Raw genomic sequence first — 13,568 nt, 5'->3', positions numbered from 1 at the left:
AGGATTTTCATTAGATTGCTTGTTCTCCCTATTTGCAATAAAATTTTATGATTAGAAGACGGGGACAGGAAGTGACAGAGTACAGGAGGGGGCCAGAGGCTGTTCTCCACAGCCAGAACCTTCCATGATAAGGTCAAGACCATGATTTTTAATCAAAAAATAAAAGCAAGAATATTGAATATTGCCAATCTCTTCTAGTCCCACTTAAAACATTTTTACTCTATCCCCTCCTAAAGGATACAGCAAAGTCTACATAATTTAGTATTATGTCTTCCAAATAAGATTTTTTAGTATTGCTGGACTATAATTCTGCTAGTGAACAATTTCATTGTTTTCTATGACTGGGCCAATTCTCTAGACAGAATTTTTGTCCTTGCTGTTCCCAGGACTGGACTTGCCCAAAAAAAAATCAGTGTTGACTGTGCCACCTACCTATCTCCTCAGAGCCTCTTGGTCATTCTCCTTCTGCTCAGAAATAGCTGAACTAATACTCAGCCTTTGAGATTTTAGATTTTCGTCTCAGGCCCAGCAAGGTTTTGGCTTTCTGAATACCAAGGATGTCTTTGCAAGGGCTTGCTGGAGATTAAGTCCTGTATTCTCTGAGAAGTCCAGAGACATAGCAGAAGTTAGGACTCTAAAGAAGAGATTAACCTTGTAGAAAACCAGAACATTTCTTTTTGCTTTGTAAAGAGGTCTGTAATTTTATGTTCTGTGGGCTATCCATAATTGTGAGGGCCTGCTTCCATTGTAGTCTGTGGACCCCTTGTCATCACTAGGGAAAAGGGGCAGAAGTCCTGAGTCCTCTGCTAGGGATGAGACAGGAGAAGATAGGTTGTAGCAATTAACATTGCCATCTTCAGAAATTGTATCCACCCCAATGAACCTGAATAGCATTTACAGCAACCCCACTTTTTTTCAAAACATAAATATGACCCCCAAAAGTCTCCTTATTTAATTACCAAACATGAAAGAATTATCATTACTTCTTTTATCCCCAAGGGCTCTGAGAGAGATTACCAGTTATGGGTCAATTCTGGCAGAGAAGAAGCGCCGTACCCACTTATTGGTAAGTTTCTTCAAAAATCTAAGATGAGGGACGCCTGGGTGGCTCAGTTGGTTAAGCAGCTGCCTTCGGCTCAGGTCATGATCCCGGCGTCCTGGGATTGAGTCCCACATCGGGCTCCTTGCTCAGCGGGGAGCCTGCTTCTCCCTCTGCCTCTGCCTGCCATTCTGTCTGCCTGTGCTCGCTCTCTCCCCCTCTCTCTCTCTGATAAATAAATAAATAAAATATTAAAAAAAAAAAATCTAAGATGAGATTATGATTCTAAATGTCTCAAAGAATTGGTCAGGTAGTCCTAAATGTTAAGCACGATCAAATATTAAATCTCATATATCTGTTTATTCATTTGATACATACCTAACAGCCATTTCCTAAGTCCTAGGCAAATGCTGTCCCTTCACTCAAACAGCTAGCAGTATAGTTAGTTAAGAAGAGAAATGTCAATTTCTCTTTCTATTTTTTCACTTTATAAACTGCTATTTTGCAAATCTTTTTAAATTTTTTTTCTATAAGAAACCAATATGTATTGGTATTCCTTTTCCCTATACATTTATTTTTCACATTCAATTCTTGAATTTCCTATTCCCTTTCCTCCCTACGACATTGCCTTTGGGGAAGACTTTCTATACTCCTGTCATGCCTCTTAATTGATCAGTGCTGTTCAAAACCTGCCGTGGGCATCATAATGACAATGAGATTAACCCATTTAGAGTCCTAAAAATATTCACTGACTTATCAGCTGGTTATTATTTCTCGACTTTGCTATTTCTCTAGATGGATTTTCCAGCATTTGTTCTGAGGAATTAATTGGTTAATAGATTACATCTCACCTTGTTTAAATTATTCAGCTAAAAAAATACTTCTTGATCAGTAAGGTCACTCCATGTAGTTAACAGAAGTAGAGCAATTGAAATAAAGGACAGTATCTGTAGCAGATCTTGAAATAATGACAGTAATAATGATGAAGAGGATGATTTCTGCTGATAATTTTTAAATGCTCATTATCTGCCACATATTGTGCAAAGCATATCATGTGCATTATCTCATGTAATCCTTTCATTTACCTGGGAGAGCACTACTTTGTAATTCAGGGTGTTTCAAGTGATCTGCATAATCTCAAACTAAACCTTTCTATAGAATATGCATTCTCACACTTAAAGTAAGCTGTCATGTACATAGCTGGGGCCCAAATTCACTGCATTTCTAGATTCTTTTTTTAATGTCATTTTCATAAAAATTCTTGAATAACCAAGTTATTATAAAAATCAAATAAATACTTAACATAATTATTTTCATAAAATATATTAATTAGAACTATTTAGATGTCAGCTTTCAGACTTAAAACAGCTTCAAGCTTCATTGATAACTCACTAAAAAAAGAGAATAACCATGGGACATGATTTAGCAGCAGTTGTCTATTGTGTATTTAAGTAGTGTGCCTTGGAAACTTCAACTCAAGTTTAGCTACAAGCTATTTTTTTTTTTGGCCTTAATCCCTTAATGCTCAATATTATTGGAATGTTGATATTGTGTACCTGTGCTGGATGGAAAGGGAAGGGAAGAGTTCACAGGGTTACATTCAGTGATAGATGAGGAGTAGAACAGAACTTACTCTCTGTACTTAAAAGAAAAAGAAAAAAAGGCAGACTTACAGCACAAGAGTACTTGAAGATTTAAGTTAAGAAAATGCAATCACTGAAAATATTAAAAAACAGAAAGTCATATTGCAGTCAGACGTCTTGGGTTTAGTTCTAGTTTGTAGATTACTTTTTTGAATCTTGTTTCTGTGTTTCACGTGCCCTGCTGCAGTCTTCCTTCTGATTATTGCCTGTGAACACCACCTTCAAAGGGCAGCAGAGGGAAAGAAGCATGAATCAAACTAGTCCTGATTCTCTGGAGTAACTCTGATGACCTAACTAATAAGAAGTAATGAAATGTCTTTTTCAGACAGACATCTTGTGTTGAATAGTGATGCTTGAAATACATAGTTCTTTGCCCTTACTATTTAAATTTTATTATAAAGTTCACTTACTTGATCTTTATCACTGTGTGATAAGTAGAGTCAATGTTTTAAACCATGAGAGATGTCAAGGACTTGCTGAAGATTTATAGATATAGTGTCAAAAGAGAACTAGAGTACCTTAAATAATCCTGCAAACATAGGAAAAGTCAACATCCTGCAGCTCATAGACGAATCTGTGCATTCCAAAGAAGATACTCTTTAAGGATTTTTTTTTCCTTTTGCTTTTTTCTGACTCCCCCCACCCAACCATCACCTGCTTAAAACTACATTGAAGGGGCCACCTGTGTCGTGTGGGGTCTGCAAGTGTGGGAGCACGCAGTGATCGCGCAGACCTCTTCACTCCCAAAGTTTTAGGAACGAACAACAGTGCATTCTCATATTTAGCTCACATGCTCGTGGGGCTGGTCAGCCTAACGTCTACATTTAGATTTTTCTCTGTGTAGGGCATGAATATCCCTATGGAATTAAAATGAGCCATCTTCGAGACACTCTGCTCCTGACACAGGGATCGAAGGATTCTGGCACGCCTTCCAACCTTCAGGAGTCCCTCCTCATGGAGCAGCTGCCCCGGGAGACACAGTGCCAATTCACCTTGCGGCCCAGCCGCCTGGCCGTGGCCCAGCAGCTCAGTGGTGAGTGGCTTCTCCTCCTTTGTGGAGACTGAACAACAAGTTTTATTCTTGGAAACAAAGTTAGTACAAATGCATAGCCCCCAACCTTTAGCCAGATGAGGTCTTTTCTTCTTTTTAATTTTCTGAGTGTTTTGAAGGAAAAGATGGGAGTTTTAGAAGATAATTTTATTTTTATTTATTTATTTATTTTCAGCATAACAGTATTCATTATTTGTGCACCACACCCACTAATACCCACCACCTGGTTCCCCCAATCTCCTACCCCCCGCTGCTTCAAACCCCTCAGATTGTTTTTCAGAGTCCATAGTCTCTGATGGTTTACCTTCCCTTCCAATTTCCCTCAACTCCCTTCTCTCTAACTCCCCATGTCCTCCATGCTATTTGTTATGCTCCACAGATAAGTGAAACCATATGATAATTGACTCTCTTTGCTTGACTTATTTCACTCAACATAATCTCTTCCAGTCCCGTCCATGTTGCTACAAAAGTTGGGTATTCATCCTTTCTGATGGAGACATAATACTCCATAGTGTATATGGACCACATCTTATCCATTCGTCCATTGAAGGGCACCTTGGTTCTTTCCACAGTTTGGCGACCATGGCCATTGCTGCTATAAACATTGGGGTACAGATGGCCCTTCTTTTCACTCCATCTGTATCTTTGGGGTAAATACCCAGGAGTGCAATGGCAGGGTCATAGGGAAGCTCTATTTTTAATTTCTTAAGGAATCTCCACACTGTTTTCTAAAGTGGCTGCACCAAATTGCATTCCCACCAACAGTGTAAGAGGGTTCCCCTTTCTCCACATCCCCTCCAACACATGTTGCTTCCTGTCTTGCTAATTTTGGCTATTCTAACTGGTGTAAGGTGATATCTCAATGTGGTTTTAATTTGAATCTCCCTGATGGCTAGTGATGATGAACATTTTTTCATGTGTCTGATAGCCATTTGTATGTCTTCATTGGAGAAGTGTCTGTTCATATCTTCTGCCCATTTTTTGATATGATTAGCTGTTTTGTGTGTGTTGAGTTTGAGGAGTTCTTTATAGATCCTGGGTATCAACCTTTTGTCTGTACTGTCATTTGCAAATATCTTCTCCCATTCCGTGGGTTGCCTCTTTGTTTTGTTGACTATTTCCTTTGCTGTGCAGAAGCTTTTGATTTTGATGACGTCCCAAAAATTCATTTTCGCTTTTGTTTCCTTTGCCTTTGGAGACATATCTTGAAAGAAGTTGCTGTTGCTGATATCGAAGAAATTACTGCCTATGTTCCCTTCTAGGATTCTGATGGATTCCTGTCTCACGTTGAGGTCTTTTATCCATTTTGAGTTTATCTTTGTGTACGGTGTAAGAGAATGGTCGAGTTTCATTCTTCTACATATAGCTGTCCAGTTTTCCCAGCACCATTTGTTGAAGAGACTGTCTTTTTTCCACTGTATATTTTTTCCTGTTTTATCAGTGGCTTTCTTATACACTAACAATGAAAATACAGAAAGGGAAATTAGAGAATCGATTCCATTTACTATAGCACCAAGAACCATAAGATACATTAAATAAATCTAACCAAAGAGGTAATTTCACTCATGAAAGAAATGAAGAAGACACAAAAAGATGGAAGACTATTCCATGCTCTTGGATCGGAAGAATAAACATTGTTAAAATGTCTATACTGCCTAGAGCAATCTATACTTTTAATGCCATTCCGATCAAAATTCCACCAGTATTCTTCAAAGAGCTGGAGCAAATAATCCAAAAATTTGTACGGAATCGGAAGAGACCCCGAATCACTAAGGACATGTTGAAAAACAAAAATAAAACAGGGGGCATCACATTACCTGATTTCAAGCTTTACTACAAAGCTGTGATCACCAAGACAGCATGGTACTGGCATAAAAACAGACACACAGACCAGTGGAACAGAGTAGAGAGCCCAGATATGGACCCTCGACTCTATGGGCAAATAATCTTCGACAAAACAGGAAAAAATATACAGAAGATAATTTTATAAATGATCAGTAGACATGACTGACTTGGAGTCAGCAGCGAGTAGTAGTACCATCTGTTTCTTCTTTTTTCCCTCTTCCTTCCCCTTTAACCTTGTGCTCACTGCCACGTCCAAGGCGCTGAGCCATGCTGCAGGTGTTTTAATGTCTTCTTTGTGCTGTGATACATTGCACTGTGTGTTCCCCTCAGTGGTCACACTGTAAGCAGGAGCCTGTCCATATCGGGTGTCCGGACACTGTGATGCCGTGTGTGGATCTTAGTATGGATAAGTCTGGGAAAATTAAGATGATTCCCATAGACATCTCTCCTTGGTCTACTAATCTAATCTGAATTCTCTGTGAATATAGCCATCTCTTTTATGTACTCCATAATAAAGACTCTAGAATGATAAAAATGATATTGAACATAAGAGGACTATTATTTACCCTAACCCCAGTGAGCTTTAATCTAACCTCAGTCTGAAAGTGAGACTGTATAGGAAATAGTATCATGCAGGTAATGGGAGTGGGGTAAAATGACTGCTACAAATTTGTGTAAGAATGGAAATCTTGCTGCTTTTACTTTTGACAGCATGAGAAGTGTAAAAATAGTTCAACGTTTCTTGTGATTAAATGTCAGTTGTTTCAAAATGTACCTTTCAAAAGTTTTTTTTATGTAAGCATTTTTTGCCTTGTAATTTAGGTTGAATTCATTAAGAAACATCCTCAAATTTGCAGTAAAAACTAATTTCCAAAGCCATTCACCACAAAGAAAGTTCTTCTCATTCATAAAAATTTCAATCTCAGCCCTGAGTTCAAAGATCACTATAAAACTTTACCTCCTCTTTAGCCACTGAGCTGCCATGTGATAGCACAGGTCAGGCTCTTCAGCTTCTGTTTCTGAAAGAAATTTACAGAATTGGCAGCGAGTAAGTCCAAGAGAGTGAATGAAGTTTACCTGGACACTACTGATCCAGTAACACCTGATAGATGCAAATACTTCCCGCACAGTACCACTGATGAATAAGCATTAAACACTACATTTTCACAGACATTGTACATTTGTTAAATTACATCCTTTTCTGCTCCACACACTTTGACTACCATAGCAAATTCCACCTCAGGCTATACTGAAATATTACAGTTTCTCCAATTTTTTAAAATTATTCTCACCTATAGTTGTTCCATGCAGACTAGTCAAGGCTAATACCTCAGTCACTTCAAACAAAGCACTGACTTCTTGAATAAACAACTGAGTAGAATGTATTGGTAACATCTGCCAACTCATCAAGAACCAAGGATAGTGGTTTGAAATAGTATCTTGGTTTTTTTAGATTCCTATTGATATTACTGGGAATGTCCTCGACTATTCAAGCAACAGTTCTCACCATAAGGCTAATAGTCTTTTTTTTTAATATTTATTTCTTTATTAGAGAGTGTGTGCACATGCACAAGTTGGGGGAGGGATAGAGAGGGTCAGAATCTTCAAGCCGACTTCCTGCTGAGTGTGGAGCCAGATGTGGGGCTCAGTCCCACAAAACCGGAGTCAAAACCAGGATCAGATGCTCAACTGACTGAGCCCTCCAGGCGCCCCAGAAGGCTAATAGTCTTAAGTCTAGTTTTTCTGTACACATCTCTTCATCTATTGCAAGTGCACAAAATAAGCAACTCCTAATTGGTAAATGGCTTTCCTTGCATTACTAGTAATTAGCCACTCAGAAACTGACTTTTATTGGAACCTCATTTTTATTTGTTTTTTGGGGGTTTTTTGTTGTTGTTCTTTTGGGGGAGGGGGAGAAATTCCATAGTGCTGAATGTTCCATTTTAAATACCCTGAATTCTTATAATCAGTACTTTCTTCTGAGTTGGGACTATTGTGATGAGTTCTTAGTATGATGATGTCAGCATATATTGTATTCTTGTAGCACAGTTGTCATATTATTGCATGATTAACACAATGCTCTGTCATTTATTACAACAACAAAGTCATCCACACTGCTCTGTCCTTAAAAGCTCAACACTAGACATGACAGGTAATAAAACATTAATATTTTACAGTATCAGGATATACAAGGCACTCAGAACACTATCCAGATATAAATGTGTCGCTGTAGTTTGCTGTAGTGGACAGCAGTGCAAAGCAGTGAGAGCACCACTGCTGGTCGTTGTCAGGACCGCTCAGCTCTGCCGCGGAGCATGAAGTGGAAGCAGCCACGGACAGGACTGCATAAGTGAATGAACGCAGTTGTGTTCCAGCAAGACTGTTATAGGTAGTGGTCAAATTTGAATTTCATGTAATTTTCGTGTGTCAGAATATTCTTCTTTTGATTCTTTTCAACCTTTAAAAAACATAAACTTTCCAGACTATCCAAAGAGAGGTGGCAGGCCAGATTTGGCCCATGGAGCATAGTTTGCCTCCTTCAGATGTGGAATTTTATCAAATGCTTTTACTGTGTCTATTGAAATGATCATATGATTTTTATCCTTCATTTTGGGAATGTGGTGTATCACATTGATTGATTAGCCAATGATGAACCATCCTTGGATCCCTGCAAGAAATTGAACGTGTGTGTGATCCTTCTGATATATTGTTGAATTTGGTTTGCTAATATATTTATGATATTTTTGCATCTCTGTTCATTAGGAACATTGGCCTGTAATTTTCTTTCTTGTGTCTTTGTCTGGTTTTGATATCCGGGTAGTGCTGGCCTTTTATTTTCATTATTTTTTTAATTTATTTGAAAGAGAGAGATAGTGAGACAAAGTACAAGAAGGGGTAGGGTCAGAAGGAGAAGCAGACTCATTAAGCAGGGAACCCGAAGCAGGGAGCCCGATCCTGGGACTCCAGGATCATGACCTGAGTCTAATCCAGTCGTTTAACCAACTTAGCCACCCAGGAGCCCAGTGTTGGCCTTTAAAATGAATTTGATAGTGTTCCTTCCTCCTATCTTTTGGAGATAGAGAAAGATTTGTATTAATTCCTCTTTACATATTTGGTAGAATTTCCCAGTTAAGCCATTTGGTCCTGGACTTTTGTTTGTAGGGAGGATATTAATTACAGATTCAATCTCCTTACTAGTAATTGGTCTGTTTAGATTTTCTATTTCTTCCATTTTTCAGGTTTGTAAGGTTATATGTTTTTAGGGAGTTATCCATTTCTTCTAGGTTGTCCAATTTGTTGGTGTATAATTGTTTCTGGAAATCTCTTATTATATTCTGTATTTCTGTAGTATCAGCTGTAATGTCTCCTCTTTCCTTTCTGATTTTATTTATTTGAGCCTTCTCTTTTTCTTGGTGAGCTAGCTTAAGATTTGCCAATTTTTTTTTTATCTTTTCAAAGAAGCAGCTCTTGGTTTCATTGATTTTTTCTCTAGTCACTTTAGTCTCTGTTTCCTTTACTGCTCCTCTGATCTTTGTTATTTCCTTCCTTCTACTAACTTTGGACTTTGTTTATTCTTTTTCTAGTTCCTTGAAGTATAAAGTTAGGTGGTTTACTTTAGATTTGTCCTATTTCTTGGATAGGCATTTATTTCTATGAACTTGCATCTTAGACCTGCTTCTGCTATGTCCTGTAAGTTTTGGTATGTTGTATTTGCATTTTTATTTGTCTCAAGGTATTTTTGATTTTTATTTTAAAATTTTTTGTCCTAAAAAAAATAAAAAATAAATAAATAAAATTTTTTGTCCTATTAGTTTTTCACTGGTTGTTTAATCTCCACATGTTTATGAATTTTCCAGTTTTCTTTTTGTAATTAATTTCTAGTTTCAGTCCATCATGGTCAGAAAACATTCTTGGTATGACTTCACCTTTTTAAATTTGTTAAGACCACTTTTGTGGCCTAATATAAGATCTCTCCTAGAGAATTTTTCCATTTGCACATGAGAAGAATGTGCTTATGCTGTTCTGTTTGGATGGAGTGCTCTGTATATGTTAAGCCCCTCTAGTCTACCATGTTATTTAAGGCCAGTATTTCCTTATTGATTTTTGATCTGGATGATCTGTCCATTGATTTAAGTGGGGTATCAAAGTTCCTTACTGTTAGTATATTGCCATCTACTTCATTCCTTTAGGTCTGTTAATATTTTCTTTATATATTTATATGCTCCTGTTTTGGGTGTATAAATATTTACAAGTGTTATATCCTTTAGTGGATTGACCTCTTTATCATTACATGATACCCTTCTTTGTCACTTATTACAGACTTTGTTTTATAATCTGTTTTGTCCAACGTGATATAAATATAGCTTCTTCAGCTCTCATTTGGTTTCCATTTGCATGGAATATCTTTTTCTATCCCTTCATTTTCATCTGTGTTTGTCCTTAAGTCTGAAGTGAGTCTCTTAGATGTCACAAATGGATGACTCGTGAATTTTTTTTTAATCCATTCAGCCACTCTATGTTTTCTACTCTAATTGGAACTTGTAGTCCATTTGCATTTAAAGTAATAATTGATCTATGTGCTTCTTGGCATTTTGTTATTTTTTTCTGGCTGTTTTTTAGTTCCTCTGTTTTTTTCTTCTTTTCAGGCTCTCTTCCTTTGTGGTTTGATGATTTTCTTTAGTGGGATACTTCGATTCCTTTCTCATTTATCTTTTGTGTACCTACTCTGGATTTTTGTTGGGTGGTTATCATGAGGCTTACATAGAACAAATTTATAACATTCTAGTTTAAGTTGATACAAGTTTGGATACTTTCTGAAGCTCTACATTTTTACTCTACCCCTGCTGTGTTTTATGTTTTTGTTGTGACATTTTACATCTTTTTATCATGTGTAACCCTTAACTAATTATTGCAGTTGGTCATTCTTACTACTTTTGTCTTTTAACCTTCATTTTAGCTGTATAAGTGATTAATTCACTATCTTATTGTTTTCCATTACCACTGAGAGTTATATTTTTCTTTGTTACTAATTAGTTATCACTAATTAGCACCCTTTCTTTTCAGCTTGAAGAAGTCCCTTTAACATTTCTTGTAAGGCTGGCGTAGTAGTGATCAACTCCTTTAGCTCTTGCTTTTCTGGAAAACTCTTTATCTCTTCTTTAATTCTGAATGATAACTTTGCTATGTAGTGTATTCTTCTTCTTCCTTAGAAACTTTTTTTTTTCCAGCATTTCAAATATATTATGCTACTTCTAGGCTACAGAATCTCTGCTTAAAAATCAAATACTTTTAAGGGGGTTCCCTTTATGTAGCAAGTGGTTTTTCTCTTGATGTTTTTAAGATTCCACCCCCCTTGTCTTTAACTTAGAGCATTTTGCATTTTAATTATAATATGCCTTTGTATGGGATTGTTTGGATTCATCTTATGTGGAACTCTCTGGGATTCCTGGATTTGGATATCTCTTTCTTTCCACAGCTTAGGGAAGTTTTTAGCCATTATTTCTTCACAAAAGTTTTCTGCCTTTTTCTCTCTTTCTTCTCCTTTTGGGAATCCTAAAATGCAAATTTTGGTCATCTTGATATTGCCCCATAACCCCCTTTAACTGTCTTTACTCTTTTTTTGTTTCTGTTTCTTTTTGCTGCTCAGATCAGGTAAGTTCCTCCACCTGGTTTTCAGGTTCACTGATCCTTTCTTCTACTTTCTCTATTCTGCTTTTGAACTCTTCTACTGTGTGTGGTGTTTGTGTGTGTGTGTGTGTGTGTGTGTGGTTTTTTTGGTTGACTTTCTATACTCTCCAGCTCTGTGATTTCTGCTTAGAACTTTCCTGTATTTTCTGTCTTTTTTTTTGAAGTTCTGTATTTATCCATTGTTTTCCTGATTTCAGTGAGCATCTTAATGACCATTACTTTGAACTCTTTATCATTACTTTTTTTTTAAGATTTTATTTATTTATTTGACAGACAGAGATTACAAGTAGGCAGAGAGGCAGGCAGAGAGAGAGGAGGAAGCAGGCTCCCTGCCAAGTAGAGTGCCTGATGCGGGGCTCGATCCCAGGACGCCAAGATCATGACCTGAGCAGAAGGCAGAGGCTTAACCCACTGAGTCACCCAGGCACCCCAAACTCTTTATCATTACTTATCTCCACTTCATTAAGGTTTTTTTTTGAAGTTTTTTCTTTTGTTTTTAATATATTGCTGTGTTTCTTCATTTTGCTTAATTCTCTGTACAATTTTCTGTACATTAAATGAAATAGTTACCTGTCCCAGTTTTGAAGGGCTGACCTTGTGTAGGAGATGAACCTTAACATTCATCCCTGCCCTGGTTGTTGGTTGTCTCTTAAACCTTTGTGATTGTCCAAGAAGCTTATTTCATTGTTATTGTTAATGTCTCCCAGTAATCGAGGGTATGCCAAGATCAGTCAGTATTCCAAAAAGAAGGATCTCATTCAGCACCCAGATTTAAGCTGATTGGAAACCAGATCCCCAAGCAGCAGCTTTTAAAGAATGCAAATATATACAGTGCTGTGGGACCACAGGCATACACCCTGCTGGTCCCTAGAGCTAGGCCATCTGAAGGTGTCCCCTGGGCAGCAATAGCAAAAGTCAGGGCTCCAGATGCATGTATAAGCTTCTTTCAGGGAGATAGTGGTGACCTGCAGGGAAGCAGAGGGGAAGAGCAGAGATGGTGTCTCCTATCCTATGGTCCTTGAGAATAACTTCATAGCCTCTAGATGTATGCCAAATCTGAAGCCAGCCCCTAAAGCTGAATTTCCAGGACTGGAAAGTGGGTCTCTTTCACAGAAATCATGGGGGTATGTTTCAATTTGCTGCCTGCAGTACCCAGGGTATGGTAGTTTGCCAAGAACTTGTCTCTGCCTATTATAATTTCATGTCACCCAGAATTGCAGGTCCCCCTTGGCCTTTAGTACCACGCAATTACTGGGCATCCCCAGCATGACAGCCACAAAGACTGTTCACCAGAAGTGGGTATCTCTGGGAGATACTAGACCTTGAGCAAGCAGAAGGAGAGCAGATAGTATCCACTGGTTGGAGCAAGGCAGAGGGGGAGTGCACAGATGGCACTTGCCCATAAAGATGGAAGAAAAGGAAAAATAAGAAAGAAAGAAAAAAGAAAAAGGTAAAGGGAAATAAAAAGAAAAATTTAAAAAGAAAAAAATATGGTACCTGCCAGCTTTAGTTAGGCATAGGGAGAGTGTAGAAGATGGTGCCCACCAGCTGGAGCATAAAGATGACACCTGCTGGCTGGGAGTGTGTGTGTGTGTGTGTGTGTGTGTGTGTGTGTGTGTGTGTGTATAAAATTATAAAATATATGTATATAATATACATACTTGTTAGCTTTAGCAAGGCAAACAGAGACCAGGAAGCTTTCATTCCCAGAGAGTATCCCAGTGGATCTCTACCCCTCAGACCAATGCTTTAAAATTAGGAAATGAGTCTCTTTCACATAAAGTCTGGGTGCTTTTCAAAGAGCTGCTTCTATACTGGGCTGTGGGGTCCGAGAGTCTGCATATGGGCCTTTCAAGAACCATTCCAGTTTGGCACAACCCTCTGGGTCTCATGGCTGATGACCCCGGTGGTCATCAAAACCATATGTTTAGGGACTGATCTCTCAGGTGCCAGCCAGTCTTACAAGTTGGGGTGTTTAATGTGGGCTACAAACTCATCACTCCTCAGGGAGAAACTCCAGGTTTTGAATTTCTTCCTAATTGTGGATCACATGTCAGGGTGGATTTTATGGTGAGATTGTGTCTCAGTCCTTCCTACCCACTTTGGTATTTCCCTCTCGCTTGCCCAGTGTGAAGGTGTTGCTCCACCAGTTTTTAGGGTTTTTTAGAAGTGGTTCCATATATAGCTGTAGACTAGGTGTGTCTATGGAAGGAGAGGAGTTCAGGATCTTCCTACATTTCTGTCCTGCTGGGAGAGACAGCGCCTGGGTGGCTCAGTGGGTTAAAGCCTCTACCTTCGGCTC

General features: G+C 38.3%; 1 protein-coding gene across 4 annotated transcripts in view; it reads left to right on the top strand.

Moving 5' to 3' along the window:
* Window positions 1-13,568, top strand: part of ARHGAP20 (Rho GTPase activating protein 20) — a 136,497-nt gene that overhangs the window by 104,406 nt on the left and 18,523 nt on the right. For all 4 annotated transcript variants that reach the window (XM_082684283.1, XM_082684282.1, XM_082684285.1 and 1 more), the window contains 2 exons: window positions 1,000-1,066; window positions 3,527-3,715. In XM_082684283.1, the coding sequence (XP_082540409.1) occupies window positions 1,000-1,066; window positions 3,527-3,715 (256 nt within the window). The remainder of the gene's footprint in view (window positions 1-999; window positions 1,067-3,526; window positions 3,716-13,568) is intronic.

The sequence above is a fragment of the Mustela nivalis genome (genome assembly GCF_964662115.1).
Source record: "Mustela nivalis genome assembly, chromosome: 9".
In the NCBI taxonomy this organism is placed as follows: domain Eukaryota; kingdom Metazoa; phylum Chordata; class Mammalia; order Carnivora; family Mustelidae; genus Mustela; species Mustela nivalis.
This window is presented reverse-complemented; position numbering and strand designations above follow the sequence as displayed.